Source organism: Aspergillus japonicus (assembly GCF_003184785.1).
Source record: "Aspergillus japonicus CBS 114.51 unplaced genomic scaffold BO86scaffold_73, whole genome shotgun sequence".
Classification (NCBI taxonomy): Eukaryota; Fungi; Ascomycota; class Eurotiomycetes; order Eurotiales; family Aspergillaceae; genus Aspergillus; species Aspergillus japonicus.
Genome location: NW_020291710.1, coordinates 119,000 through 145,980, shown reverse-complemented (window position 1 = coordinate 145,980; position 26,981 = coordinate 119,000). Strand labels below are relative to the sequence as shown.

General features: G+C 49.5%; 10 protein-coding genes across 10 annotated transcripts; 7 read left to right on the top strand and 3 right to left on the bottom strand.

Moving 5' to 3' along the window:
* BO86DRAFT_451007 (DNA polymerase epsilon noncatalytic subunit) lies at window positions 1-2,705 on the top strand. The gene has a single exon (XM_025676837.1). It carries the CDS (start codon window positions 171-173, stop codon window positions 2,385-2,387), a length of 2,217 nt encoding a protein of 738 aa, XP_025523379.1. The 5' UTR covers window positions 1-170; the 3' UTR covers window positions 2,388-2,705.
* A 135-nt stretch (window positions 2,706-2,840) lies between these two features.
* Window positions 2,841-6,220, bottom strand: BO86DRAFT_323146 (mediator of RNA polymerase II transcription subunit 14; the record flags this gene model as incomplete). The annotated part of the gene is made up of 2 exons (XM_025668418.1): window positions 2,841-5,474; window positions 5,528-6,220. 2 exons carry the CDS (start codon window positions 6,218-6,220, stop codon window positions 2,841-2,843), a joined length of 3,327 nt encoding a protein of 1,108 aa, XP_025523378.1.
* Window positions 6,221-7,084: 864 nt separating this feature from the next.
* On the top strand, window positions 7,085-9,495 carry BO86DRAFT_370712 (MFS transporter). Its single transcript, XM_025670291.1, has 2 exons — window positions 7,085-7,655; window positions 7,718-9,495. The coding sequence occupies exons 1-2, from the start codon at window positions 7,520-7,522 to the stop codon at window positions 9,385-9,387; spliced, it is 1,806 nt and encodes a 601-aa protein (XP_025523377.1). The 5' UTR covers window positions 7,085-7,519; the 3' UTR covers window positions 9,388-9,495.
* A 334-nt stretch (window positions 9,496-9,829) lies between these two features.
* pdiA (protein disulfide isomerase PDI1) lies at window positions 9,830-12,339 on the top strand. Its single transcript, XM_025672848.1, has 4 exons — window positions 9,830-10,574; window positions 10,669-11,047; window positions 11,142-11,581; window positions 11,644-12,339. Exons 1-4 carry the CDS (start codon window positions 10,204-10,206, stop codon window positions 12,008-12,010), a joined length of 1,557 nt encoding a protein of 518 aa, XP_025523376.1. The 5' UTR covers window positions 9,830-10,203; the 3' UTR covers window positions 12,011-12,339.
* A 214-nt stretch (window positions 12,340-12,553) lies between these two features.
* BO86DRAFT_221258 (uracil-DNA glycosylase) lies at window positions 12,554-13,917 on the bottom strand. The gene is made up of 3 exons (XM_025666918.1): window positions 13,469-13,917; window positions 12,955-13,414; window positions 12,554-12,892 (listed from the first exon to the last, which is right to left on the bottom strand). The coding sequence occupies exons 1-3, from the start codon at window positions 13,834-13,836 to the stop codon at window positions 12,590-12,592; spliced, it is 1,131 nt and encodes a 376-aa protein (XP_025523375.1). The 5' UTR covers window positions 13,837-13,917; the 3' UTR covers window positions 12,554-12,589.
* Window positions 13,918-15,170: 1,253 nt separating this feature from the next.
* Window positions 15,171-17,934, top strand: BO86DRAFT_451003 (transcription factor domain-containing protein). The gene is made up of 6 exons (XM_025676836.1): window positions 15,171-15,278; window positions 15,330-15,418; window positions 15,512-15,544; window positions 15,576-16,512; window positions 16,564-16,656; window positions 16,749-17,934. Exons 2-6 carry the CDS (start codon window positions 15,332-15,334, stop codon window positions 17,447-17,449), a joined length of 1,851 nt encoding a protein of 616 aa, XP_025523374.1. The 5' UTR covers window positions 15,171-15,278; window positions 15,330-15,331; the 3' UTR covers window positions 17,450-17,934.
* A 1,047-nt stretch (window positions 17,935-18,981) lies between these two features.
* On the top strand, window positions 18,982-20,975 carry BO86DRAFT_221160 (uncharacterized protein). The gene is made up of 2 exons (XM_025666916.1): window positions 18,982-19,678; window positions 19,735-20,975. The coding sequence occupies exons 1-2, from the start codon at window positions 19,076-19,078 to the stop codon at window positions 20,749-20,751; spliced, it is 1,620 nt and encodes a 539-aa protein (XP_025523373.1). The 5' UTR covers window positions 18,982-19,075; the 3' UTR covers window positions 20,752-20,975.
* On the bottom strand, window positions 20,975-23,197 carry BO86DRAFT_221173 (actin family protein). The gene is made up of 3 exons (XM_025666917.1): window positions 22,740-23,197; window positions 22,139-22,637; window positions 20,975-22,075 (listed from the first exon to the last, which is right to left on the bottom strand). The coding sequence occupies exons 1-3, from the start codon at window positions 22,780-22,782 to the stop codon at window positions 21,199-21,201; spliced, it is 1,419 nt and encodes a 472-aa protein (XP_025523372.1). The 5' UTR covers window positions 22,783-23,197; the 3' UTR covers window positions 20,975-21,198.
* Window positions 23,198-23,207: 10 nt separating this feature from the next.
* Window positions 23,208-24,360, top strand: BO86DRAFT_403703 (telomere length and silencing 1 family protein; the record flags this gene model as incomplete). Its single annotated transcript, XM_025673956.1, has 2 exons — window positions 23,208-24,048; window positions 24,107-24,360. 2 exons carry the CDS (start codon window positions 23,208-23,210, stop codon window positions 24,358-24,360), a joined length of 1,095 nt encoding a protein of 364 aa, XP_025523371.1.
* A 215-nt stretch (window positions 24,361-24,575) lies between these two features.
* BO86DRAFT_403702 (MmgE/PrpD family protein) lies at window positions 24,576-25,986 on the top strand (the record flags this gene model as incomplete). Its single annotated transcript, XM_025673955.1, has 2 exons — window positions 24,576-25,030; window positions 25,089-25,986. The coding sequence occupies 2 exons, from the start codon at window positions 24,576-24,578 to the stop codon at window positions 25,984-25,986; spliced, it is 1,353 nt and encodes a 450-aa protein (XP_025523370.1).
* Window positions 25,987-26,981: the final 995 nt, after the last annotated feature.

The following is a 26,981-nucleotide window of genomic DNA, read 5'->3' as shown; positions in this document are numbered from 1 at the left end:
GTTTCCACTCGCGACCATTGTTAGGACTCACATTTGACAAACAACCACGAATCAGGGGGTATTCTAGGTATATCACGCTTTTGCTTACGAGGGTCAAGTGCGATCACCCATACCTGGAAGAAAAGGTTGAGTTGTCTCTCCTGACACCACGCACATCTCGAGCCTCAATCATGGATCTGGATCCGGTTCCTTCATCGTCGCCTGGGTTTGGCACTCCTGCGCACCCTTTTCGAAAGACCAGACTCAATCCCGCTCCTACGCGAACCTCGATACTTCCCATTCTACTTCCACCCTCTACCCTTCGTCCTGTAGCCTTTCGGACTTTTACGCGGAAGCATAACCTCACGATCTCATCATCTGCTCTCCAGACCTTAGCAACTTTCGTGGGAAGAAATTGTGGCTCGGGATGGCGGGAAGAGGGCCTTGCTGAACGTGTGCTGGATGAAGTTGCCAAGAGCTGGAGGAAAGCTGGAGGTGGTGTGATTGTTGATGAAGGCAAAGGGGCCTCATTGAAGGCTATATTGCAAATCCTGGAGGGTAATATGAGTGGAGGGAGAATGGTCGCGGGGAAGAATACATCAGCACATGAGGCAACCTCAAGCCGCAGTCCAAACTTGGACAGCAGGGGTTTCATTTCGGAGACTGTTCTTGCAGCAAACACCCTTGAAGGCGGAAAGTCCGAAGAAGCTGACTTGGCTCTACATCCAAGGCAATGGTTGAGGATTATTGAGGCATTTGATATTCCACGCTTAACATATCATGGGGATATGAAGTATTTCGAGACTGCTAAATCAAAGCCCTCACTCTTTCCGTCGCCGTCTCATAAAACTGCCTTTTTCAGAGACCGCTACAACATCGTTCACCAACGGCTCCTTCGGAACGAGTCATTCCAAACATCATCAGGGTTGTCTAGTCAGTCGGTATCACAGCGAACATCATCAACCGGGTACAAACTGACCCCGGTTGCCAATCTGCTGGGAAGAAGCGGGACTTCCCACCTAATCCTTGGCTTACTCTCCGTGTCACCCACTGGGGAGCTCTCTCTAAGTGACCAAACAGGAAGTATTGTTCTTGATCTGAGTCATGGGCGAGTTGTCCCGGAAGACGGTTCTTGGCTTGCCCCTGGGATGTTTGCTCTTGTAGATGGAGTCTACGAAGAGGAAGCACATGTTAAGGGATCTTCACTCGGTGGTAATTCCGGCGTTGGTGGAGCCATCGGAGGGAAATTCATAGGCATTTCTATTTGTGGACCTCCATGTGAGCGCCGCGACATCACATTAGGGACAAGCAACCGACAACGCAATACTGAAATCAGCTCGAGCGGAGGTCTTGGCTGGGTAGACTTCCTAGGGGTTGGGAGTGAGCGGGCGCAAGGCCCACGCATGAGGCAAATCCAGTCTCAATATTTAGAGAATGTTCACGACAACGTTGAGGATGGTCGGCGACTTAAGATGGCGATCATGAGTGAGGTCAACCTTGACGACATGGGGACTTTGGACGCCTTGAAGAAGGTTTTTAGCTACTACAGCAGCCTTGATGTGGTCGAACTTCCGGTAGCATTCGTCCTTATCGGAAATTTTGTGCAGAAAGCAATAATCAACAGCAGTGGTCAGGCAGGCAGTATCGAGTACAAAGAATACTTTGATGCATTATCTTTGACGCTCTCTGAATTCCCTCTGCTGCTACAGCATTCGAGCTTCGTTTTCGTCCCAGGTGACAATGATCCATGGTCGTCAGCTTTCTCTGCTGGTGCTGCTTCCACAGTACCACGCCATGCTATTCCTGAACTGTTCACTACCAGAGTGAGACGTGCGTTTGCCGCGGCAAATTCACATGTTGATCGCTCCAAGACATCTGAGCCGCCTGGCGAAGCAATATGGACTTCTAATCCTGCGCGTTTGACCCTGTTCGGACCTCTCCATGACATCGCCATATTTCGAGATGACATATCGAGTAGGCTTCGACGCAGCGCAATCAAGGTCGGCCCAGGCGACATCACTCACACAAATGGGAACAGCGGCTCAGAAGTTGAAGATCAGCCAGCTCCTCAAGCCCAAAATACATCTACTGACGCCAATACAATGCCTTCTACAACATCGATTGCTCGAAAGCTTGTGAAGACCATCCTAGATCAAGGAAATTTGTCGCCTTTCCCACTCTCTTTGCGACCCGTTCTCTGGGACTATGCATCTTCACTTCAGCTGTATCCACTGCCAACCGCGCTCATCTTGGCTGACCCAGAATCTGTTCCATTTTGCATGACGTACGAAGGCTGCCATGTTATGAACCCAGGAAGGGTTGTTTCAGGAAATGGTCTTACTTGCGTGCAATGGATAGAATATGACGCTCTCAAAAACCGGGGACGAGTCAGAGAAGAGCGTTATTAGTCAAATGCGACACTTGAGTGACTGATAGATATGAATAATGATATTCTAGCCACCGATTTACCATTAGCCAGGTTCGGATGTCATCAGGCAGGCAATAGACTTCTCTCGAGAGTAATGAGACCGGAGAACATTCTTTGTCAGATAAGGCAATGACGCGATGTGGGCTCACCTTCACTTCCATTATCGCATCATACTTGGAGACCTCACGCTGTAGAATGCTCATCGGACTAAACTCGCAATGAAAGCATTTATTACCACAAAGTCCAAGAGGGATGGGGGAAGGGAAGGGGGTTCGAACAGATGAGCAATGTGTCTAAATACGGAAAATACAGCATACGAGATTCACAAATAGGAGCACAATCCTTAAAGGTGCCTTGGGGCATTCATATATGAAGTGGACTAATAAAGATATGGGCCTGTGCAAATATGGGTTCCATTTCAGAAGCCTCTATTCTAGTCGATCATGATGACATCTGCAGTGTCTGAAGCAACACTGCCAGAGTGTTGAGTTGTCCTTTCCTGCAAATGAGCAGGACGTGACGAATCCCGGCGTACTGCTTTCGTTGCCACTCCCGAGGCAACCTCACTGAGCGCTGTAGCTTGTGTGGGCGTGATGGTCGATAATTCCCTGGTACCAACTTTATTCAAAGAAGTATTAGGAACGGAGGCAGCAATGCATCTGTGAAGTTCCCCCAAAAGATTCCCAACCCGGTCAATTTGTGCAATCACACCATTCCCAAGCCCCCTCCAGCCCTCGCCTTTGGAATCATACAGAGACTGCTGTACTTTGGACATTGAATGAACCTGGTCGGAACTAGACTCGGAGCTGCTCACATTTCTGAGCACCCACACTAGGCGGTTCGAACGTATCCTGGCAACCAATCGAAAGCGCAGATTTGCATCAGGATAGTGAATAGCATACGTCATGGCGTTGCGCACAGTCACTTGCACCTTTAAGGACTCGTTGCGAGAAGTGTTATCCATTATATGATCCAAAGCTCGCATTAGAGGTAATGTGCTTGTCAGGAGTTCAGCAATGGTCTCTATGCTGGCCTCTGCTGAAGTACGATTCAGGCTAGATGCAAGAGCTCCCTGGATTCGACGATGGGGATTTGTGGAGTCAAATCTTATGCCGAGCTGCAAGCGGAAGATCGAATCAGACCTGGTCGCAAGCTCAGCCGCATCGGCCTCTGAAAGAGAGGGGTTCCTTTTGACTTCAACCTCCAGCCTGGCAGCTAAGTCCCTTCTAGGTCCATAAGTGAAGAAGATGCCAGACAGCGATATCGATGTAACCTCTATCTTCTTCCGTTGCAAGATATCTAAAATAGACAACACACATTCGAGTCTCTGTAGATCCTCTACGAGACTGATGATGACTGGTCGACCTGTTGGTGCAAGTAGACGAATTGCAAAGCCGTTGTGGCTCTCTTGAAACACTAAAGAGCGGTCCCACTTGGACATGAGGGCACTGAAAGCTTTCACGGGAATATTCAATCTTCCGTAGGCCCCTATTATAGCGAGATTTGTCTGTGAATCAATACCAAGAAAGGTAAGACGAACGGTTTCTCTGATGAAACCTTTCTGCCTTATTCCTGCAGGCAGAACTAATTGTATGGCGTTGGGAAGCTTGGCAGGTTCATATCGGAGTGAAATGTCTGGGATCTGGAAGCCAGCCTCGATTCTCAGCTTGTGTGCAGGAGGGCATGATTGGATTGCGTCTAGGTCGGCCAGACAACGGGAGTTGGCATATATTGTGAGAATTCCCGATAGACTGTGCCCAAGGTTTGCTAAGGACATATAACTCTTTTCATGCCGAGAGAAAATGAAAGTGTTGCTGACGACCTGAGCCAAACGAAAAGCAGGCCGGCTGCCGAGATTCACATCGAATGCGGAATGTCTCTTGGGTACGACCCCGGGTCGAAGCTGAACAAGCCACCAATTATCACCATCCATGCTGCTCGTTGCTGCCACAACCCAGTTTTGCTCCCAGGATTTGTGGCTGAAGAAGGAAATGCGCAGAACGTTCGCTGGAAAGACCCTGCGAATGTCTATATTCAACATCCTTGGGTTTATCACGTCGAAGCCTAGCATTTGCAAGTAGCACTCGACTTCTTCTATAGCTGCAATGCACCGGAGGCGTGCAACGCGGGTGACAATGTCATCAACAGCAGGTTTGTCTGCTAGCCGATCATTGTCAGGCCGCTCCAAGACATTGGGTGTAGTGGAAAAGACGTTCGCGCCTGACATCGGCTCCACAGAAACCCTAAGGTATCTGGTTTCCGTGAGTTGAACATCGAGTAGGCAGTTACCGGGCTCAGTGGTCGTGAGCTGGGCTCGTAAGGACAACGTGCTGGTTGAATATAGTAAGCTTTGACTTATGCTGTAATAGGCCGAGGAGACGGTATGAGATATATGCAGCGCGATAACACTTCGCAGTAACCGTTCCATAGACATGTTCGCCGTGTCAAAGTCAACCAACCCAGAGTTGACTTCTTCTCCATATTTTATCCAGCGTAACCCTAGGTAGGGTGGCACAGAGCCCCCGTGCATAGATCCGCGACGGCCGCTGTTGATCCCGATTTCTACCCAGCTCTTGCTACCAGGCTTCCGTGCCCAATAGTGGACAACAACCGTTCGATGTAGCAGCTCGATGCGCAATACATCAGCCCAGAGTCCCCTTGCCATTTCGGTGGCTTGTTTGAAGAGGACATTGATCTTGTTTGTAAGAACCAGGTTATGTAACAGATCAAAACAGCCAGGCAAGCCGCGAGTCTGAAGTACATCATTGACTTTTGATTCAAGCTCGTTGAATATTCGACCTTTGGGGATCGGTGACGATGGATGGAAGAGGAAGCGAATGTCAACGAAAAAGAATTGGGACAGGCCACTTCCTTCTCCAATGGACAGGTCGAGCTCAAATTCAGTAGGTACGATGAAAGTGACTCGACCGTCATGAATGCGGTAAGTCTGAAAGGAAGGAGGGAGCTCATCATGCAGCGCAAGTCGGGTACATAATAATCTGTTGACTTTTTGTAACTTCCTTAGAGCTCTTCTCGGCGCTAGAAGCTTGGGAGGCTTGTAACCGAGCTGGCATACCACATGTTAGATTGGGGCATTAGCTTCAGGCACAAGTAACTTACGGTAAGCATGGACGCCACTCTTCCTTTAGATAATACCTCAAGGGACGTTCTGATATCAGGATTGGCCACCTGGGCTCGAACAAGGTCTTTCTTCATCTCTCCAATCCATTGTAGCGCGCCTGTGTATGCTTGGTGACGTATACGTATAAAATTCTGGATGTCAATCAGCTTGCTGACATCTGCAGCTTGTCGACCCCATTGAGAAAGAACGAGAAGCTTGATGAAGTCGGCACGTTTAGCGTGGGCAAATTCGAGCACACGGAGCTTCTTCTGTATATTCTCAGACGACTGGTTCCCCGGCGGCTTTCCCACGATGGGGACTGATGCATGTCCTGGGTCATTGGGAGCCACCTGAATTTCTGCGAGTTCCGTGATCAAATCAAGTAGATCGTTCCAGCATTGTTGAGCTGACCTATTGAGTAAGATCGAAAAGGGAAAAAATCCTTGCGTCACATGTGGTAGTTCTGGTAGTTCTCTCGTTTTTGCTAACAAGGTTGTGACGGTCGATGCGTCCGTGCGATGAACGGAGCCCTTCTCCAGGCCGGCTGCGTGGAGAGAGCCGTTTTGAACAACAGCAGAGCCTTTCAATGGCGCCTTCTCCCCGGCAGAATAAGATACACCATTCTGCGAGTCGTTGGGTGATCCCTGTATCTGTCGGCCGATGTTGGCAGTGTCCATGACTACGCCCGGCATGTTCCAGAAGACATAAGCCGAATCTCAGTTGCTCCAGGCCCTCCCCTTCTCACCCTCTGCACGAGAAAAGGGGAGTAAACTGATGCAGGACAGTGCCTGTTCAGAGCAGCCAAAGCTGATGCAAGAAGGGATGCAGAATTGCGGAACACGGATGGATAACCACAATTTAAACCGGAGGTATGGTATATAGCCTACATAGGAGTGTCACCATCAACCGAAGCAAAGGTGTTGGTCGTATCGCAATGGATATATGATCTGCAGCTTCAAAGAATCGCAAGCCAACGTAGGTGCAGATGGACTCGGTGCTTGGCCGCGAGCTTATTCCGTCCAAACAAGGAGAATCGAATGCTCTAAAAGTGGATTTTCCCAGTCAGTGGCTGATATTACCAGCTACTATGTGGTGTTGTTGAAGGTAGTAATTTTCGCAGCGGAATTTGTGTCCAAGGTTGTGAGGAGTAGCTGCGACACAAGCGCTGGCTGATCGATTCGCAATAAAAATGGCGTATAGAACGGCGACCGAATTATCGATCTGGAAGCGGGAAGCAGGAGATTTGCGTATGAGACAGTACGAGGTGGTAGCCTATGGCGAGATTTAAAACGGAGTCTGTATTCAAAGACTGCGGTGGGCTGAGACACTCCAGTCAGAGGATTGAAATTCCGGCAAGGAAACAAGGCAGTGATTGATTAATGAAGCCGGCGCGATGCGCTGCAAATGCACGAGCCCAGGTCCAGCCTCAGTTGGCTCAGCGATCGCTTGAGTTACGTAATCCCATAACTCCCGGCAACTTTCCCCAAGCAGGACTAGTGCACTACTATGGTGTACTCAGCGCCCCGTACACCAGTGCTCTCCTTGTGTTGTTGCGGAGCGCGTGTCCGGTTGCAGCAGTACTGTTGGTTTTGCACTTTGACTATCAGACAAGTTCCCTTCCTATGCTATCTCTGTATTCTGGAGAGTTCGTCTGCCGCAGTAAAAAGACTACTACATTATTGTATATCATGTGCCCATGACACCATAATCATTCTCCTTTGGCTACGTTTAAGATTCCCTCATACCTCTTGAGAGCTTGGACTTGGATCACAGTAGACACAGCGCGGTATCGATTTGAACGTGGGTGATCAACAAAGAGATCATTCGATTTGTCTTGTCTGGACTAGCTGCTGCGAGTAATCACCCATCGTGGCCTGCTCTGCTCAATGTTAACTGGAATACAGAGACTGCATTGGCTCCTGACAAGGTGAAATAACTCCTGTTATCTTTATTTGCTATATACGCTGCTTCTGGAGACGTCTTGGGCCATCATGCAGGGTGATCAAGAGGGTAGGAGTAATCCTCCCCAATACCCGGGTGAAGATACACGGCCTACTAGTAAGAAAGAGCTCGCTGGCTGGTACAGCTATGGTTGGGCTGCAGAGGTTTTCGCTGTGTGTGCCATGGGTATGTTGTGAACCGAGGCATTATTGAAAAGTTTCATATCCTGACTGATGGCTCTTTTAAAGGGTCGTTCCTCCCCATTACTCTGGAGCAAATGGCTAGGGAACGTGGTGTCCTTCTATCGGACCAGACAATCCCATGCAGTGCAAGTTGGAATCACCCACAAAGCCAAGCACAATCGGCCCTTGTGTATGCGCGACCTGGGGCAGCCACTGTAGCTCAATGCGTTGTTAACATTTTAGGATTCCAAGTGAACACTGCAAGCTTTGCTATGTATACTTTCTCGGTGAGTGTCTTTGTTCAGGCTATATTCATCGTGTCTATGTCGGGAGCCGCAGACCATGGGAATCATCGCAAGATGCTTCTAGTGCTTTTTGCTCTGGCTGGCTCCGCTGCCACGATGCTCTTCCTTGCAATACCTCCGCGAGTTTACATCCTGGGTGCGCTGTCTGCGGTTGTAGCCAATACCTGCTTTGGGGCCTCTTTCGTGCTTCTGAATTCGTTCTTGCCTTTGTTAGTCCGCCACCACTCTTCCTTGCTCAAAAGAGACGCGGCTGGTCCTTTCAGGCCTGTAGCCCCAGACGGCAGCTACACCGATTTCCCAGCATCTGCCCCCCCGCATGAAGTCCGGGAGACAACTCCGCTGGTTCAATCCAATCGGCTGCGTCGTCTAGCAGATCGCAAACTGGTCTCTATAAAGGATAACCAGGAACTCGAGCTGTCCTCCAAAATCTCTTCTTATGGAATCGGCATTGGCTATATCGGCGCGGTGATATTACAAGGAATATGCATCGCCGTGGTCTTTGCGACAAGGCAAACTACTTTCTCGCTACGACTTGTTCTCTTTCTGATCGGACTCTGGTGGTTTCTTTTCACCATTCCTGCTGCGACATGGCTGCGTTCTCGACCAGGACCACCTCTATCTCATGTCTCGCAGAGCAAGAACCATCGCGCGTCGGGTGGCTATGTTGCATATGCCTGGAAGTCTCTCGTCCGGACAGCAATGCGTACTCGGCACCTGAAAGATATCCTGTTGTTTCTTGCATCGTGGTTTCTCCTCAGTGACGGGATTGCAACAGTGAGTGGGACGGCCGTTCTCTTCGCTAAAACCCAGCTCGGTATGCAGCCTGCTGCATTGGGTCTGATCAACGTGGTTGCAATGGCAGCGGGTGTATTCGGTGCATTCTCTTGGGGCTATATTGCGCGGTTGTTTGGTCTTAGTGCATCACAAATCATCATTCTATGCATTCTGCTGCTTGAGATCGTGCCGCTCTATGGACTTCTAGGATTCATTCCTGCCGTTAAGGAACTGGGCTTTTTGGGTCTCCAACAACCGTGGGAGATGTACGTGCTGGCCATGGTCTACGGGCTTGTCATGGGAGGATTGTCTTCCTATTGCCGAAGTTTCTTCGGGCAATTGATCCCTCCAGGCTACGAAGCGGCTTTCTACGCGCTTTATGCCATCACTGACAAAGGATCCAGCATCTTCGGCCCGATGGTTGTTGGACTCGTTACGGATCGATATGGTAATATAAGACCTGCATTCGTCTTTCTTGCCATACTGATCTTGTGTCCATTGCCTCTTATGTTGCTTGTCGATGTTGACCGTGGAAAACAAGATGCTCTGGCACTCGCGACTGAATTGGAAGGCGAAAGGGGGGTACAGTCGCTCGGTTCTGGAACGATTCCACACGTTCCCACTCACAGTGAACGACCAGTTATGCAAAGTGAGTGAGCCATGGAGTGTGTAACAGTGTCTTTCGTAGCAGTATTGGGATAATTCTGCATGTCATCTGTCTCCTTGTCCCCTCCGCTTCCTTGTGCCTAAATAGTGAGCCTTGAGCATAGTCTCTTTAATGTGGGCTAGAGCCCCTTGTCGAAAGCTCGATATAGGTTCTCCAGACACGTCGATTCTGTCCCGATAAAAAACGTACCTCTGTATAGGTAAAGATAAGGTTCGTATGACGCAGTGTGTCGGATTGATGTAAATAATCTTTTGCTGGGCTCTTGTTACAACATCCACGTACCGTTCGTTCAAAATAGATCGAGAGGCACCGCATCTGTGGCATGTTGCTAAGGGGCTAACCTCGGAAAAAGTAAGGTTAAGGTACAGTACTCTGTAGTTACCATTCCGTTGCAATATTATCTGCAATGCCGCAAAATACCTACTATACAATTCAGGTACCACTAGCTTGGTCCCTTGCTGTATTAAGCGGGGCCGATTGAACCAGTCAGCATCCTCAAGCGGCAACTTACTGCAGAAAGAACAGACTGTCCTTAACTCCGTTCCCCATACTTCACAAACACTATTTAACGTCTTTAATCACCTAGCACTCATTATCCACCCTGTACACCACTACCACTGTCAACCTCCTTCCTTTCCAGTCGCCAGCCCGAGGCAGCCTAGCACATTCAACTTTCCATTGGAGCTTGGTTGATCATACATTCAACTAGCATTCCGGCGTTGTCGCCCACATTAGCTGGAGTACAGGAAGGCTTTCCGTTTCTGACTTCACCGAGCTTCATACTACCGTCAGCCATTCCAGCCAACATGCGATCTCTCGCCCCCTTGGCTCTCAGCCTCCTCGGCGCATCAAGCGTAGTATACGCTGCGGACGCTGCGGACGCCGAGTCTAATGTCATCTCACTGAACACGGACACGTTCGAAAGCTTCATGACGGAACATGATCTGGTGCTTGCAGAATTCTTTGCGCCCTGGTGTGGCCACTGCAAGGCTCTCGCTCCCAAGTATGAGGAAGCAGCTACAGAGCTGAAGGCAAAGGATATTCCTCTGGTAAAGATCGACTGCACTGTAGAGGAGGATCTGTGTCGGGGTCAGGGCGTTGAGGGCTATCCGACTTTGAAGATCTTCCGTGGACCCGACTCGAGCAAGCCTTATCAGGGTGCGCGTCAAGCAGAATCGTGAGTTCACCTCGATACTTTTCTGTCATTATCCTTTCCCGTTATCTTTGGTGTGATGGAGTTGATAGATTCTTACTTACCTTCAACCTATCAGTATTGTGTCCTACATGATTAAGCAATCTCTTCCTGCCGTGTCACCTGTCGATGGTGAGAACCTTGAAGATATCAAGACTATGGACAAAATCGTCGTCATCGGTTACATTGATCCGGAAGATAAAACGACACATGACGCGTTCGAGACCTTTGCCGAATCCCAGCGGGATAATTACCTCTTCGCGGAAGCAAGTGACCCTGCCATCGCCAAGGTGGAGGGTGTCGAACAGCCGGCCTTTGTTCTCTACAAGGACTTCGACGAGAAAAAGGCAGTTTACGATGGCAAAATTGACCAAGAGGCTCTACTCGGCTGGGTCAAGACCGCTAGCACTCCCCTTGTGGGCGAAATCGGACCCGAGACCTACTCTGGGTACATCACAGTAAGTGGATAGCCTGAAAGTTCTAGGCGATCCAATGCCTGCTCTTCCAAAAGTAGGCCTGTGTGTCCTGTCCCACTGATCAATATTCTCGAAGGCCGGCATTCCCCTCGCATACATTTTCGCCGAAACAAAGGAAGAGCGGGAACAGTTCACCGAGGAATTCAAGCCGATCGCGGAGAAGCACAGAGGCTTTATCAACATCGCTACTATTGATGCCAAGATGTTCGGTGCGCACGCAGGAAACCTCAACCTCGATCCCCAGAACTTCCCTGCCTTTGCCATTCAAGATCCTGCCAAGAATGCCAAGTACCCATATGACCAGTCCAAGGAACTCAAGGTGGAAGATCTGGAGATCTTCATCCAAGACGTTCTTCACGGCAAGATCGAGCCTAGCATCAAGTCAGAGCCTATCCCGGAGACTCAGGATGGCCCAGTGACCGTTGTTGTGGCGCACTCTTATAAGGAGCTTGTTGTTGATAACGACAAGGACGTTCTTCTGGAGTTTTATGCGCCATGGTGCGGGCACTGCAAAGCGTATGTTTTCTCCTACTGATTTCCATATTCGTCAAGCGGACACAACTGACCAGCTTCGACAGTCTTGCTCCAAAGTACGATGAACTTGCTAGTCTTTATGTCAACAACCCTGACCTTGCGGCCAAGGTTACTGTCGCCAAAATCGATGCGACAGCCAACGATGTCCCTGACCCTATCACTGGTTTCCCAACAATTAGACTGTACCCAGCCGGCGCCAAGGATTCTCCAATTGAGTATGAAGGGTCTCGCACAGTTGAGGACCTCGCCAATTTCATTTTTGAGAATGGTAAGCACAAGGTTGATGCCTATGCGAAGCCTGAGGAGCAGCAGGGAGATGCGAACGTCACTACTCCCCCTGTTGCAGCCCCCACTGAAGACGAGGCCCCGGAAGCTGCCAAAGAAGAAGCGGTGGAGCATGATGAACTCTAATTGTTCTGGAAGTTCCTGGTCCCTCTAATGAATTGTATCTTATTATCCTCAATCTAGCCTGTCCCTTTCCGTCTCCGCTCTAACTCTTATCTCTTTTCTCACGTGCGTATCTGCCAAGGTTGATTTGGCGTCCTTTTAAATCGCCAGACCAAGGAATCCTGGTAATGCAAGACCAATGGAACACAGGACTTTCACGTTTTACGTGTCTCGGTGTATGATGCTCAATCAAGTGCAGGGATGCATTAGTGCGTAGCTGGGAGTCAAACCAGTCTATCCTTGAATTCCTCTTGATCTATGTTCGACCCCGTCTCGGAATGATGTGACCCAATCCTAGAGCTATTCCATGGAATGAATTTGATAATTAGCACATTGAAGCATTTACGCGCGTGCCATATGACCACAAATGCGTGCCTTAAGAACCACACAACGTATTGTATCGCGACCCCACATTCTATCAACTGTCACCCTGAAATGATCGATTCAATGATGGCGAATAATTATGCATAGCCTTTGGCTCTTACCCAAAGGTATTCGGGCCAATAGAGCATGAGTTATAGGATGCGACGTTCTCCCTGACGCTCAAGTGATCGAGTCTGCTGCCGCCAGTACTTCCAATGCATCTAAATCCTCATCGAACTCATCGGCCTTTTCGTTAGGGATGGGTGTTTCCGAATCATGATGAAATACTTGCTCGTAATGAGCATTGGATAATTTCACCGCTGGGTCTTCATGATTGTTTGCCTCATTTGTAGCAGGGCGTTGAATATTGGTGAGAGGCTTATTTGTCTTATTCTTGGAGCTTAGACTCCAGTCGATTATCTCTTCTGGGCCATAACGATCGGATAGCCAATCGTTGCATTTCTTGAAATGTTGGTTGGTGAACTGTAGCCGCAAGAGTAATCAGCATGGTATTCTGCGCCTGTATGGCCGAAATTCTGACTCACAAAGCCTCTAGATGCGCTTAACGGACTTGGATGAACTGATTGCAAGACGCAGTGCTTCTCTCTATTGATGCCTGTCACCCGTTTCCCGGCCGGCGTCCCCCATGCCAGGAACACAACGCCATGAGTACGAACTCGAGCCACCAAGTCGATGACTTTCTGAGTGAATTGTTCCCAACCTTTGTTCGAGTGACTGGCAGCTTGATGTGCGCGGACCGTCAAGCATGTGTTGAGAAGAAGTACTCCCCGTTCAGCCCAAGGAGTCAGAAGTCCGCCTTTATTCGGTGGTCGCTGGAAACAAGGGTAGTCATTCTTGATCCCCGTGTAAATATTGACGAGGGATGGGGGAGCTGGGGTTGGCGGGCGGACGGAAAAAGCCAAACCGTGAGCTTGGTTATGATTGTGATAGGGATCCTGCCCGATCACTACTGCTTTGACTTTGTGTAGAGGGGTGTGGCGGGACCTAAAGCTGTATTAGCCGTTAAATTCTATTTGACATTTGAGGCTTAAAACACACCAAGAGTAGATTTCCTCTTCTGGGGGGAAAATCTTAGCTCCCGATCGCTTTTCCTTCTGCAGAAAGCGCTTCAGAGCTAGGAATTCCGGCTTCAATACCTCGTCCTTGAGTTGTGCCAACCAACTCTCATCTAAAGTATCAATCTCAAGTTGAAGGAGTTCTCTCTGCTCGGGGTTTAATGAAGCCACCCATTTCTGCTTATCAAAGTTGGACGGGGGCCTGATCGATGGCATAGTTTCAACCAAGACTGAGGGCTTGGGAACACTGAAGAAAGAAGTTATGCTACCGTTGACCCTGGACTTCTTTCGATCTGCGGCTGGGTTCTTGAGATGATCCGCATCTCGTTTCGTGCCCGCCTGACTGGCCATATTGCAATTGGGTTTGCGTGTTCACAAACAGCGAGCAGACTTTTAAGATAGTATGTGGTAGGAGGGTGAATGACCAATGGTCGACGGCAATGGCAAGGAGACTCAGATAGGAGGAATGAAACGAGACACAACGGAGCTCACAGGGACCTAGACCTTGTGAATTCACCAGCTCTGACGCATCAAACGGGGCGAGCGGATTGGCGGGGGCAGAAATAATGACAGTAATGAAGTAATTGTGAGACTTTCATGATCAGCTGCAGACAGAGCATAACTAACGACAGTTCCGAAGCACGCGTCGTGGTCGCGCGCGAGTTTCACGCGTCCTCGGAAATGGAACACCAGCCCGGGCTGACTGACCTTTGAATGCAGTAGTAGTAATTTCAGCACCACTGGCATTCTTATACCGGTAGGCAAAGTGGTAGGTCCTGTAATAGGTATACTATATCTATTTCAATTAACTTGAGTATTACCTATCCTTGGAGAATTCATCTATTAGAAACGTCTTAGCTCAAAGCACTGCTACTAGAATGAGTAGTTCTTTTTCTTCATAAGATACCCTTTATTACTCTTCTGATTAGGGGGTTTTAAAGGTCTACATTGATATTTGTTCTCCTGTTTTTAATATTTTTTCTTTGCTCATGATACTACGGAAACTGTACTTCTAGATCTATATTGTGAATAAAATCAAGCTTTCCGGCTTGACCTTACGAAGGTTTGACATAGTTGACGTTGAACTTACCATTAGTGTTAATAACGATCCCCTGCCTATAGTCCTGTCCATAGAAGGTATAGTACTGTAAATTTAGCTAATAGTTATCCTAACATATGACGTTACAAATAATTCACTATATAGTACAGTACTGTACCGACTTTGGATTTGTCCTGTATTGTATATAACATCCCATAAATTACAGTAGTCGATTTTGATACCACTACTGAGTACGGTATAGTACGGTATAGTACGGTATAGTATTTAAAGAATACTTCCACTTGGCAGGTTCTGTTTTTAACACTTTTTTACCGTCCTATTCTGCCGCAGCCATTCTACTGTCGCCGAAGCCCCATGCCGTAGACTGGGGCCGGCGACTTACCTCGAACCCAGCACTACAGATCGCGTAGGGAGGGCCAAAGGGCCCCCCGCTCATTCTTGTAGTATAGTACTGTACATACATGTCAAACGACAACCTAGGCTAACAACTTGGCGTTAACAACATTTACACAGTAATGTCTGCAGGTTCCCCCTCCTCCCACAGCAGGAATCCGATGAAGCTTTGGGTGTCAACATTTGCAGACAAGGTCGTACAGAGAGAATCTAGTATAGTCTGAGGGTTTGTATCGGCTAAGTCTCTTTATACTCTCGACATAGGCGCGGCGGGTATGTTTAACACCCATTTCACGCCTTGCGTACCGGTCATATCCCACCGAGATAAGCTATACCTTCGGTAGGTTATGTTTCATATGTGTCTTACAGGATAACTAACCAAGTCAACAAGATATGGGACTTGTCTGGCTCGCCGATATACCGCAAGGTAGACGACGCAGTAGGGCATTGAGAGCATGTGCCCACTGTCAGAGGAAAAAGGTGTGATAGATCCCTCCTGACCTCATACAACTCACTCGCCATGACGAAAGCATATGCTGAGCTATAAATATATGTGCTCATGATCCCATATAGAAACGATGCCGTCATCTTGCCACAGAGGATGTTGTTAACCTGCAAAGCAATCAACGCCGTGAAGGCACGGTTCCTGAGGCAATCGCTTCTTGATACCAATTCATCTACAACGGTAACAACGGCCCGGACAACATCTACCACTCCGATCATCCACAAGAGCTCACGCACAGAACGCTTTGTCGGAGATTTGAACCCAGAAGCCGCAATACGCGAGAAACTAGACTTCGCCAACGGAATCCAGCTGCGAGACCGAATTGGCCTCTGGGTCAGTTCTCCTATTGTTCAAACTCGTGAAGAGCATATATCTCACTCTGAATCTACTCGGGCCCATGATGCTCCCAGCCACCACGGCCTCGGATCGCAATTGGTTGCTTCTTTATTACACCAGCAGTCTGAATTTGCATTCAAGACCTGTGAGCGCTTGCCCAGTTCGACGCGGAATCATCTTCTATCCATCTATTTCACTAAACTCAATCATATATTGCCCCTTGTCGACCCAGATTCTTTGCTTTCACCTCACGCCGGAGATTTGATATCTGTGTTTCTAGAACGTGCAGTATGTCTCGTAGCAGCAAAAGATCGCGCAGCTGAACCTTATCTACGCCTATGTGAAGAAGGTCAGGTTATGACGTCCCATCAATTCTGCTCTGAGATATACGGTGAACTTGTGGTTGCCATGAATGTCGGCTTGGAAGCCGACAGGATCACCCGCATCCGTATTTTGGCGCTCATGTCTCTGCACTACGAAGGCTATGAAGGTGCCGAATTGGCCTCAATGCATCTTTGCCAGGCGGTTCACCAGGCTCAGACAGTGGGCCTTCATCTTCATCGTCCTGGTCGGAGATCGGAAGATTCTCTATCAAGTCTCTTTTGGTGCTTATGGACTTTGGACAGAATGCATGCCTGCTTAGGCGGCCGCCCCGTTCTTATGTCTGAACGTGACATCGGAATTGCAAAACCTCGGGTTGATCATTTTGCGACAAAATCGGCTTTCGACATATGTGTTGCAATCTCAGATTAACTCTCAATGGTGATCTCGTTCTACAGACCAGCTTCGGATCACACGGTTGGATGGGAAGCAGATTTCCCCACGTTCGAGAGCATCACCGGAGATCGGTGTTCCGACTTGGATTTTGCCACTTTAGGTATGTTTTGTTCAGATCAAATACCACATCACTGAGTGATCATATGGGCAGATAGAAGCCGTTCTTATGGGCGATCGCTAATAGTAGCAAAGGTTTTCTAGAGCTGTATTACCATGCTGTTTGCATCCTTGCTTGCAGATACAGGTTATCTCATCCTGCAGATTTTTCGAAACCTTCGTATGTTCGTCAGGGTCTTGCCGCAGTCCGTATTCATTCCATTGTGGCCACGGAATGCTCCGGAGGGTTACCACCGCTGCCCATTATTCCTTATGCCTTAACGCTATCTATGGGTGTTTCGTACCAGCAATTTCGCTCAAGCAAACTCATTACTCACCTCGATCGAGCCAGGGCCGGCCTAGAAGCCTGCTGTGTCCTGCTCGAGAGAATAAGTGCCTATTGGTCTACCGCAGAGGCGATGGCCCGACTGGGACGAAAGGCACTTCATCAGATCGACGTTGGGAATCCTAAATACCAGCTGCACGATCATGAAAATGAGCAACCCTTAGACCATCCGAGCGTCTGCACTCCGCGGTTTTCAGAAGAGACCATGCCAGTCTTGTTGCCATCTTCCTCTAACGCTGGGCAAGGCATACATACGGATATCTTGTTGCCAATGTACACACAAGCGCAGCCAACGCCCAATGCTTTGGGGGTACAAAATACCAGCAGCTCCGATCATGAGTGCGGCCGATTCGCTGACATAGACTTCTTATTCGGAGAGTTCCTCGACCTTTCTCTTCCCACTAATTTTTTGGATCCTGTTTTTCTAAGCCCGGAACAGCCAGAAGCATGACACTGCGCGGCAACAGAGCATTGACTCGGCGATCACAGTCCATTAAAAATGACTGCGTGAAAAGGCTGTTGTTCTCGGGGTTCCAGGCTTGGCATTATAAAACCCACTTATCCACTAACCAGGCACGCCTTTCAACATGCAGAAGTATTCTCGTTAGCGAATTGCCGATCGTCATCAGTGTGGAAGACCGAGCACTAGTGCCGTTTCAGTGATAAGGACGCAGCTTGTACTGTACCAACATCCCTAGGATTGCGTTCCATAGGTGACAATTGGCAACCGATGGTGAAGACTGGGATCCGGTAGCAGCCGTGCCAACTCAGGAAGTATATGCATGGTATGCATGCACACATCTCATGATTGCAGGTCTGGGTGTTGGAATCATAGTAGTGAATCAATAACTTACCACATGGTCTGTGTCCGTGAGTCTCAAGTCTAGACCTCATCCCGCGCCCCTTTTCGCCTTTACACACTAGAGCCTGGAGAAGAAGAATACGGTAGACTAAGAAAGAGATGATTGGAGGAACTGTCGGCAGATTTGTCCACTCGGCCTTTCGCATGTAAAGTAATTTCAGAAGTGAGTGACTGTTCCAAGTTGTCCTTTTGAGTTACCTTTGTTATTCTTCTTTCTTTGATTGATGAATTGAGGAGCCACTCCACCACCTTCTCCTCGGATCCTTCTCTCCCTTTTACTACTTCTGCACACTTCAGTGACTTGTGCGATTTGGATCCCCAAGGATTCTGGATCGTCAAAATCTCAGTCAATGAAACACTTGTTCCAGCCAGTGACGAAAATTATCTATCAATTTGTATGAGATAACACCTTCAGCCCAATCTACCAGTCTATTATTGCTCTGGCTGCAAAGAGCCTCGCAAACGACAAGACAGCTCTCTCTGCTATCCAACCCTCCATCAGGGTGCCGAAAAGCCCGTTCATGGCAAACAGGTTCTCTCACCAAAATCCCCGCCTGCTTCTGTGTTCGTCGTTTACTTACTGATCTTCGGAGCGCCACTTCTTGCCATCCTTCCAACGCCTGTCTGCCCTTCCGGTCGTTGTGCAGATTTCAGCGCCAAGCTGTTCTACGGCTTGAATTGCAATGGGTTCCTCCAATCTGGCTGCACTGTCGGATGGGGTATAGCCTACACATCTCACCTGAACTTCAATCTGTAGAGCAAATGGTTCTCCCCACAATCGCTACAATCCTTCCTACCGCGAAACGTATATGGATGGTTTGGAGCGAAATCCAACTTGTGGATCGGCCTGTGCAACTAGACAAGTGTGCGAATCTTTATGGCCGGCGTGGTCGCAAAGCGAGGAAATCAGGCCGCCTCAGGTGCTGGCGCCCCTTCTCCGGGACGAGGAGGCTGCATCGCATCCGGCCAAAGGCATACCGGCCAATTTTCGTTGCACCCAATCCCCGAATTGCAGGGTCCCTTTGAAGAGTCGATTGCGGAGACCCGCCATACAGCACAATGGGACTCAGTTGAGCTTGACGCTCAAACTAGGCGCCGAGATCTCCTTGAGACTCCCCAATATGAGCGACTCTGTGGTCGTAAATGGCGCCAAAGAGCCGATGAACGGTAAGTTGTTGAGTCACAGTCGCCACAAACGCTTTTCAGTGACATGGCATGCTGAAGTGTGGCAGGTATCATCCACTCTGGAAGCTTACCGCGCAGATGTCTTTTGGTGTTCATCTCCTTGTTAGAGGGTTGGCCAAGTCAGATGTGGAAGTTTTGAGAATTCTTCAGTCCCATGTGGACGAAGTGGATGGATTCCTGGGGAGAACTGCGGAGGATTTTTCCATCATACAGCTTGATGTGCGCACACGCATACAGTACCTTAGTCTACCTCTGGAGAACCTAGATGTTTTCGATGAGATGCTGGGGGATCGTAGCTTTCGTCTCTCCATCACCGACTATAACGAGAGGATTGAACATGCAATCACAAGATTCACAATCGCAGTTCAAGACGCCTTGAAGGACATAAAAAAGGGACGGGAAGCGATCGGTGCCCTATGGAGGTACCTTTTCAAATCGGCGAACGAGAATGGCCCAATGCCGGGTAGGATGGTAGCGATCTACAATGCCATGCTATCAAACGCAGAGGGCTGGAAAAATGCATTTTCAGAGCTCCAGCGCAAAGGCGTGGCCCTCCAATATGCACTTGGTCAACTCGGCTTGGCTATAACTGAAATGCAGCGGCGTGTCGGTGTGGCAAGTCGAAAGTCCGTGGTCAGTATTGAAATGTACCTTGACGCCCGAGAAGTTGAGTCTTAACACAAACACAGGTCTCCTTCGCACAGCGCTCTAACCGGCTTTTGCGAGGACGATCGCTCAAAGAACGCGTCTCTGAGAAGGACTTAAGTGTCGGAACCTGTTCTCCCATATCATCCAAGCCTCTTCCTCGTGTACCAGACCTCCCACAATCAGCGCCTACTGTGTGGCCGAATGAACGTCGAAGGTTGATGCAGAAAAGTGTTCCAAACTTGAGAGCGGCCGGAAGAAGCACGGAAGAAAGCGCTTTCCAGATGATGGACCGAGCAACGTCCGTCGGTGAAGTGACGGACAGAAAGGCCTCCAAAGTATTCGTCCCCAGCATTCGGCGCAATGTAGTCACGCTCTCGAAATTCAAGTCCAAGCCGACAGAACCTCAAGACCAGTCAGTCCAGCGACCATCCACAGCGCCATCCAAGGCGTCAAGGGCGCGGAGTATTTCTCTGGATCACCTCAAATTCTTGCATAAAAGCCGGAAGCGTGAAGGAGAACTAGCACCGGCCCCAGCCGAACAGCCCCCTATGCCACACGTATCATTGAGGCGGGAGATGATGAAAGCCCAATTGCTGCATTTCTTCAGGTCCGACCGCGTGCAAGATGCTTGGGAGACTGCAGCACGCAATGAGAAAGAGGCTACTGTTGAGAATAGTTCCGAGCTTAAGAAGGACGGACCGTGGAGCAAATTTCAAATCGCATCGTCCAAGAACAACGGTGCGGCGCACGAAGCACATCCCGACATTCACGAACCAGCCTCCGCCGAAGACATGGCATGGCTTCCGAAAAAGGACTCGGAAACGCTTAACACCTACTCACTCAAGCCAAAACCCAATACAGCGCCTCGCTTCCACTTGTTCCCCGCCCAGACAAGCCTGCCTCAAGAGATGAAGGCGCTCAAGATCAGGGGTACCACCAACGAGAGTCTCAGAAAGCAAAAAGAACCCTTGCAACCAGCGATTACAGCCCTCCCTTCGATACTGGGGCCAGAGGCACAAAAGGCGGACTTGCATCGATCTCCAGCTGCGCAACAATGAACATATTTCCCCGTGGTGTCTCAACCGGAGATCGAACGAAGTTCAGGAAGATTGCTTCTTTTCAGAATGAACTGACCGAAGTCAGCGGCCGTCAAGGTGCGGCGTGATACGCCGAGTATGCCGAGATTGAGGCCTGTCATGAATACAGCCTTCGTTACAACGTTGAAGATTTATGATGGGGACATTTTAGTTTTAAATATCTTACACCTCCTGTGCTTACGCGGCGAAGGTCTTTTAACTTGGTACACAACCATAGCAACCAATAGCCGATTGATGAAATCAACGTGATGAAATCAACGAAAGAAGAATTTCGAGTTATACGGTACTTCCCAGAGCTTCGTCGCAAAATAAGGAACAAGACCAATTCGTAGAATGTACCGCAACAATGACCTTCCAACCTCTTGTAAACCTGAAGACAGATAATATAGGGATGACAGGCGGACAATCTTACTTACACCGCTTCTCAACGATGTTAGGGCCATGCTCCTCGAACTCTTTCTTCGAGATCCATAGCTGGTGGAAAGTTCCAAGACTGGCCAGGATACTTCCACCGATCCAAGAGCCAAATTTTCGTTCTGCGGTGTTTCCTGGGGCTGAAATACGCACGCGCGGCCCTGGGTACATCTGCATTAACTCTTGGTTCAGGCGGTCTGTGAAACCGTAGAGCAAGCTTGAGGCGCCTGTCACAACAACATTCGCCAATAGGTGTGGGCGAACGTCCACATCGACGCCATTTAGTGCATTCTTGATCAACTCGGGCACGGTCTGCGCCTGTGTGGCTGGTGGGAACACCGATTCAGGGTCCGGAATCGCGGCCTTGGCATCAAAGAGCGACTCGACGACTCGATAACGATCAACACCAAAGACCTGATTATAGCCGTCAGGAAACTCGAAAGGCCGCCCGGGACTGGTTTTGGCAAGGTCTTCGTTCAAAACCCCATTTGGACCCGTTCCAGAAAGCTTATTGGGCCCGGGCCAGACCTGGACCACGCATTCCTTAAATTCACACAGCGTGCGCTCCTCAAGTAAAGTACGATAGGTATCATGTGGAGCCTTCTCCGGTGAAAAGGTCTTGTACTTGGCTTGTGGAGGCTGTCCGGCATCCACAGCAACTTTGGAGGAAATGAGATAATGGGGTGTTATGGTGATCGGTTGCGGTGTATTCGTCTTGAAGAGAGCGCGGAGCTGCGACGAGATATATTCTCCTCCAAGAGGAGAATGCTGAACTCCTCGCTTCAGAATCATCCCATCATGAACCGGAGTGATAGATATATTGGAAGCACCGATGTCGATAACCAATGCAGAGGCTTTGCCGGCCGCGAAGCTAGAAATGGGAAGTCAAGTCAACATCTTAGTTCGCGGTAGATGTTGGCGGTTGATGACTTACGCTGCTAGAACGCCATTCCTCGCTAAATAGAAGGCTGGGGTACCCCATTTTTCCATGGCAATCTCGATGGTCTTCTCGCGAGCCTTTGTGGGGTTCCAACCAGGTTCCGACATCAACAACGGGCTGTCCGCGAGAGGCTTTTCCTCAGTTTCCACACCCTCCATCTCCGTAGGCAGCTCGTTGTCTGGAGTATCATTCAATCCGTTCTGCAAGGGATTTCCAGGTCTGGGTCCTGTGAGGCGCGAGGTGAAGGAATATTCCCATACTTTCTCGGCCATGTCCCAGTCTTCTACTATCCCGTCCCGACCCATGGGGTTGTGGACTGAAAGACCAGGACGGGGGGTGACGAAGACATCATCCCCGAATATCAACTTTTCCTGACAATCGTAGGTATATTTGCCGTAATACGTCGGAATTAATGATTTCGGTGTATCCTCACCAGCGAATCCAGCGCGTGTTGTGGAATAGCCCGGGTCAAGCACGATCGCAGAAACCTCATCTGTACACATGCCGTGGTCAGCCAGCTAGTTCGCTTCTGCTCGGTCATCATTGGTGCAAAAGCCAGTCTCTTAGCATTTTGCAGCCGTAATTTACAACATACCTCCGCCATATTCGGCTGTTGAGGGTGGAATGGATGGGTTCATGGCCGAAGGTCAAGGAAGGGCACAGCTTGTTCGGGTGAAGAGGTGGGTGTAACGGTAGCTCGAGCGAAATAGGCTCAGTTCAATGCATGTGACAAGAAGAAAAGAAAGGAAAGAAGGTAGCTAGAAAGAGATCATAGACAAGCCAACTACTTCTGGAGGCCGAGAGGCTTTTGATGGAGGGGGAACGAATGTATCGCACGGCTGGCGGGAAATGAATGGTGATTGCATTGAAGGAATGAATAATCGCCGCGCTTGCCCCCGGCGCCGCAGCTGGTAAGTTACCCGCCAGCGCAAATCGCCATCAACTCCACCATCACCCACCACCAACATCATCGTCGTTGTCTCCAATATCATATATACGTCCTTTCTTCCTTGTCCTGGTATACCAACAATCCTGGAACTGGTCATATCTTTTTTATGCGGCTATGGATACTGAGATTAATCCGGCTTCTCTCTTCCGCCCAGTGAAGAAGAGAAAGTTCCTGCGACGACGACTGGGGGACAGCGTAGAGAATGCGCAAGGAACCACCGCGGAGGACTTTGGCCAGCCATCAGACGGACTATCATCTCTGCCTCAGTCGGACGGGTTGGATACGAGCCATAGTTTAGATGCTGCTCGCCTTCGGCGGTTACAACGGGCTCGCAAAGGGGGAATTGAATTCTCAACCGCCTCGCGGACAACGTCGAACGGCGATAATCAAAAAAATATGACATGCACGACGACCGAGAGTATGGAGAGTGAGAGATTGCAAGCGATGTGTGATCGGTTCACAGCGCATACAGGGCAGACGGTGGACGTTGACAAGCATATGTACGAACGTACCCTTCCTATTTCATCTGCCCATGATTATTACCGGTTTGCAATGTTGGCTAACGAGATAAGGATGGCTTATATAGAATCCGAAATGGCCAAGCGTTATCGAGGCAGCGCGTCAGCTGAGGATGTTCGCGACAGCTCGGCCTCGACAACCACAGCGACAGCTGCCCCGTCGATGGCTGACCTACCACAACGTGAACCGGCCTCGCTGGGAAAACTACACGAAATTGACCTTGGCCAGGAGACTAAATTGCAAAACATCGCTCGGACTGAAGCGGCTACCAGAAAGCTCGCTGGAAACGATAATGACCTGGCGCTTGCGACAGAGACCGGCTCCAAGGTGACGCCTTTAGGGAAGGAGCAGAGACCGTGGCGCAACCGGAAACGACGAACCAGCGAGGACGTTGAACGAGATCGACTGGTGGAAGAAATTCTACGAGAGAGTAAATGTGAGTTTTCATCTCTTAGTGTGAAATCTTCTGAATTTGAGTTCTTACTCTGTCTTAGTGGACGTCTATGATGGCCAATTAGAGGGCGAGGAAGATGGTGCAGGGGACGCAGATGGCCAAGCCGCCGACGACAGGGTGGCAGAGCAATTTCGAAAAGATTTCCTCGATGCCATTCAGTCCCGTCGTCGGGTGGCGCGAGCAAGAAATACGAAATCTACCAAGACCGAAGCTCCCCGAGGGCCGAAGTTAGGGGGCAGTCGAAGTGCTCGAGCTGCTATGCGTGAGATGCAGGAGAAATCAGGACGGAAATGAGCCTTTGCTACGAAACCATTGATTTTACATTGAGAGAGGGGCAGGGCACATCACATGGCGTAGTACTTAGTAGTAATGATAAAAGTAAGAAATGAGCAAATAAGATCAGCCAGTGGGTCATCTATATTCGGTACTTTATTGATATCCGCACCACTCTTCAACCACCTCGTCCCTCCCGCCAATTTTTCCTCTGTACACTTCGCCTTCCGTGCACAATGGCTACATTGCATGCTGCGCATTGGGCCACCTCCCTCACTCCCTCCTCACTCCCTCCTGGTGTCCTCAATGCAGCCGCTCGAAGTTTTTACAATTGGGTGGGTTGCGCGGTTGGAGGTAGCAATCACCCCGCTGTTTCCATCGCACGCAACTCCCTTTCCCGCTTCTTTGGCGCCCCGACTTCGACCTTACTAGGCTCCGGGGGACTTCAGGTGGATGCGCAGCATGCAGCATTGATCAATGGTATCGCCTCGCACGTCCATGATTATGATGACACGCATCTAGAAACCATCATTCATCCGACGGGGCCTGTGGCGGCTGCCCTTCTGAGCATCGCCCAGTCACTCGATCGACCAGTATCGGGCGCTGAATTTCTCACTGCCCTTGCTGCCGGGATTGAAATCGAGTGCAAGATTGGCCTAGCAGTCTGGCCGAGCCACTACGACGTGGGCTGGTGAGTGCGGGCCTGATAAGTCCTAAGTAGTAAGTCAACTAACAGGTCGTCTGATCAGGCATATTACTGGGTCCACGGGATCCATTGGGGCAGCCGTAGCGGTGTCGCGGCTCCTGAACCTCTCCCAAGAGAAGACAGCCCATGCAATTGGCATTGCTGCCACTCAAGTAACTGGCCTTCGCGAAATGTTTGGCTCGCATACCAAATCCTTCCATCCGGGTCGGGCAGCCCAGAACGGACTTTTGGCCGCTATACTGGCATCAGACGGGTATACCAGCTCCGTGCAGGCCTTGGAGGCCAAGCGAGGCTGGGTACAGGTCACCAGCCATGATAATAGGCTTGAAGAACAGATAGCCAGTTTGAAAGTAGGAAATCTATGGGAACTCGAGAAAAACACTTTCAAGCCCTTCCCGTGTGGTATTGTCAAACATCCGGTCATCGATGGTTGCATCTGGCTGCATGACGAGTTGCGCAGACGAGGAATACCGCTAGAAGCTGTGAACAAGATCCGAGTCACTGTTCATCCATTGGTGTTAGAATTGACCGGCAAAACTCAACCCGTTGATGGGCTGCAGGCAAAATTCAGCGTTTATCATGGCGGGGCAGTCGCTCTGATATATGGCAAGGTAACGCCAGCGCAATACGAGGACGCAGTTGTAACCGATCCCGAAACAATCCGGATGCGCGAGAGGATTATTGCTACAGTGGCGGAAAATATTCGCACGGACGAATGTCAGATTGTGGCCGAGCTTGGAGCGGGCGATGATACTATTGTACGGCATGTGGACCATGCCGTTGGCAGTCTCGATGCGCCGATGACCGACAGTCAACTGATGGAGAAATTCACCGGCCAGTGCATCCCCATCCTAGGGTCAGATCAGACAAGAAAGGCCAGTGACTGGTGCTGGAATATAGCGGCAAAGGACGACATCCGAGAAATTGGACGGTTCCTTTAGAATTTCCGCTACCAATTTAAGTTATAAGCTTGTATGCAAAATAGGACCTCATCAGCACATAGGACAGCTGCATGCTCTAAATAGATCTCTACTCCAGAATTTTATTGAATCTCGATGGTGCGATCATTCGTCCAGTCCTTTGATCCAAACAATATCTCAGCCTAGATTGTAGCGAGTGACGGGGTGAATGGAGATGTTCCCGTCCGAGTCCTTGGAATTGAGTATACTACTCCCTGATCGAGGGCCCACCAAGATAGAGATTATTCATAACTTGGATTTCTTAGACAAAATTGTTGATTTAAAGATTGATGGATTTCTAGCGAATCTTGGGCCATTGCGCTGGGGTATAATTTAGCTGGCCAAGCAGAGTATGTGAAACCTTTTTTGACCTTCAAGTGGACAGGAACCTGTATGACTCGGGGCTCAGATATGATCTATGATATGGATAAGGATTCTCGTATTTAGCCCTACCCACGTGGATGCACCTGTTTCTGTCAATGTTGAAGTTCCAAATTATTGCCCGGAGAAGAATGAGCTTTCTTTGTGTTGAACTATTATGAAATCCTGTCCGTCGCAGCAATGAGAAGTACCCGTAAGATTGACACGGGCGTGGTTTGATTTGCTCGCTCGTGTCATAGAGATGATGAAAGGGGGCCCCAACTGTCTTCGGCCCCCCTCCTTCTCCTCCTCTCTCCCTCCCCCGAAAGGCTAAGCTTCACTCTATGAGCCCCCAGAAGGACATAGTGGCCCACCTGGTTCTATCTCTTGAGCGAAGCTTTAGAGCTAGACCAAAATCATGATAGTCGATGGCGGTGGAATACTCGGATAGCATTGATACAGGATCGATCGGATCCGCGATTGATCGGTTTGTAAAGCCATAGAGAAGAGTTTGTGCTTTTTGCCTGATCTGCCTGAGTCCTTGTCTGGTACAAAATAACAAGTCGTCACTACTGAGGGTACTACATAAGTAGGTAATTAAAAATTGTTTCCTGCGG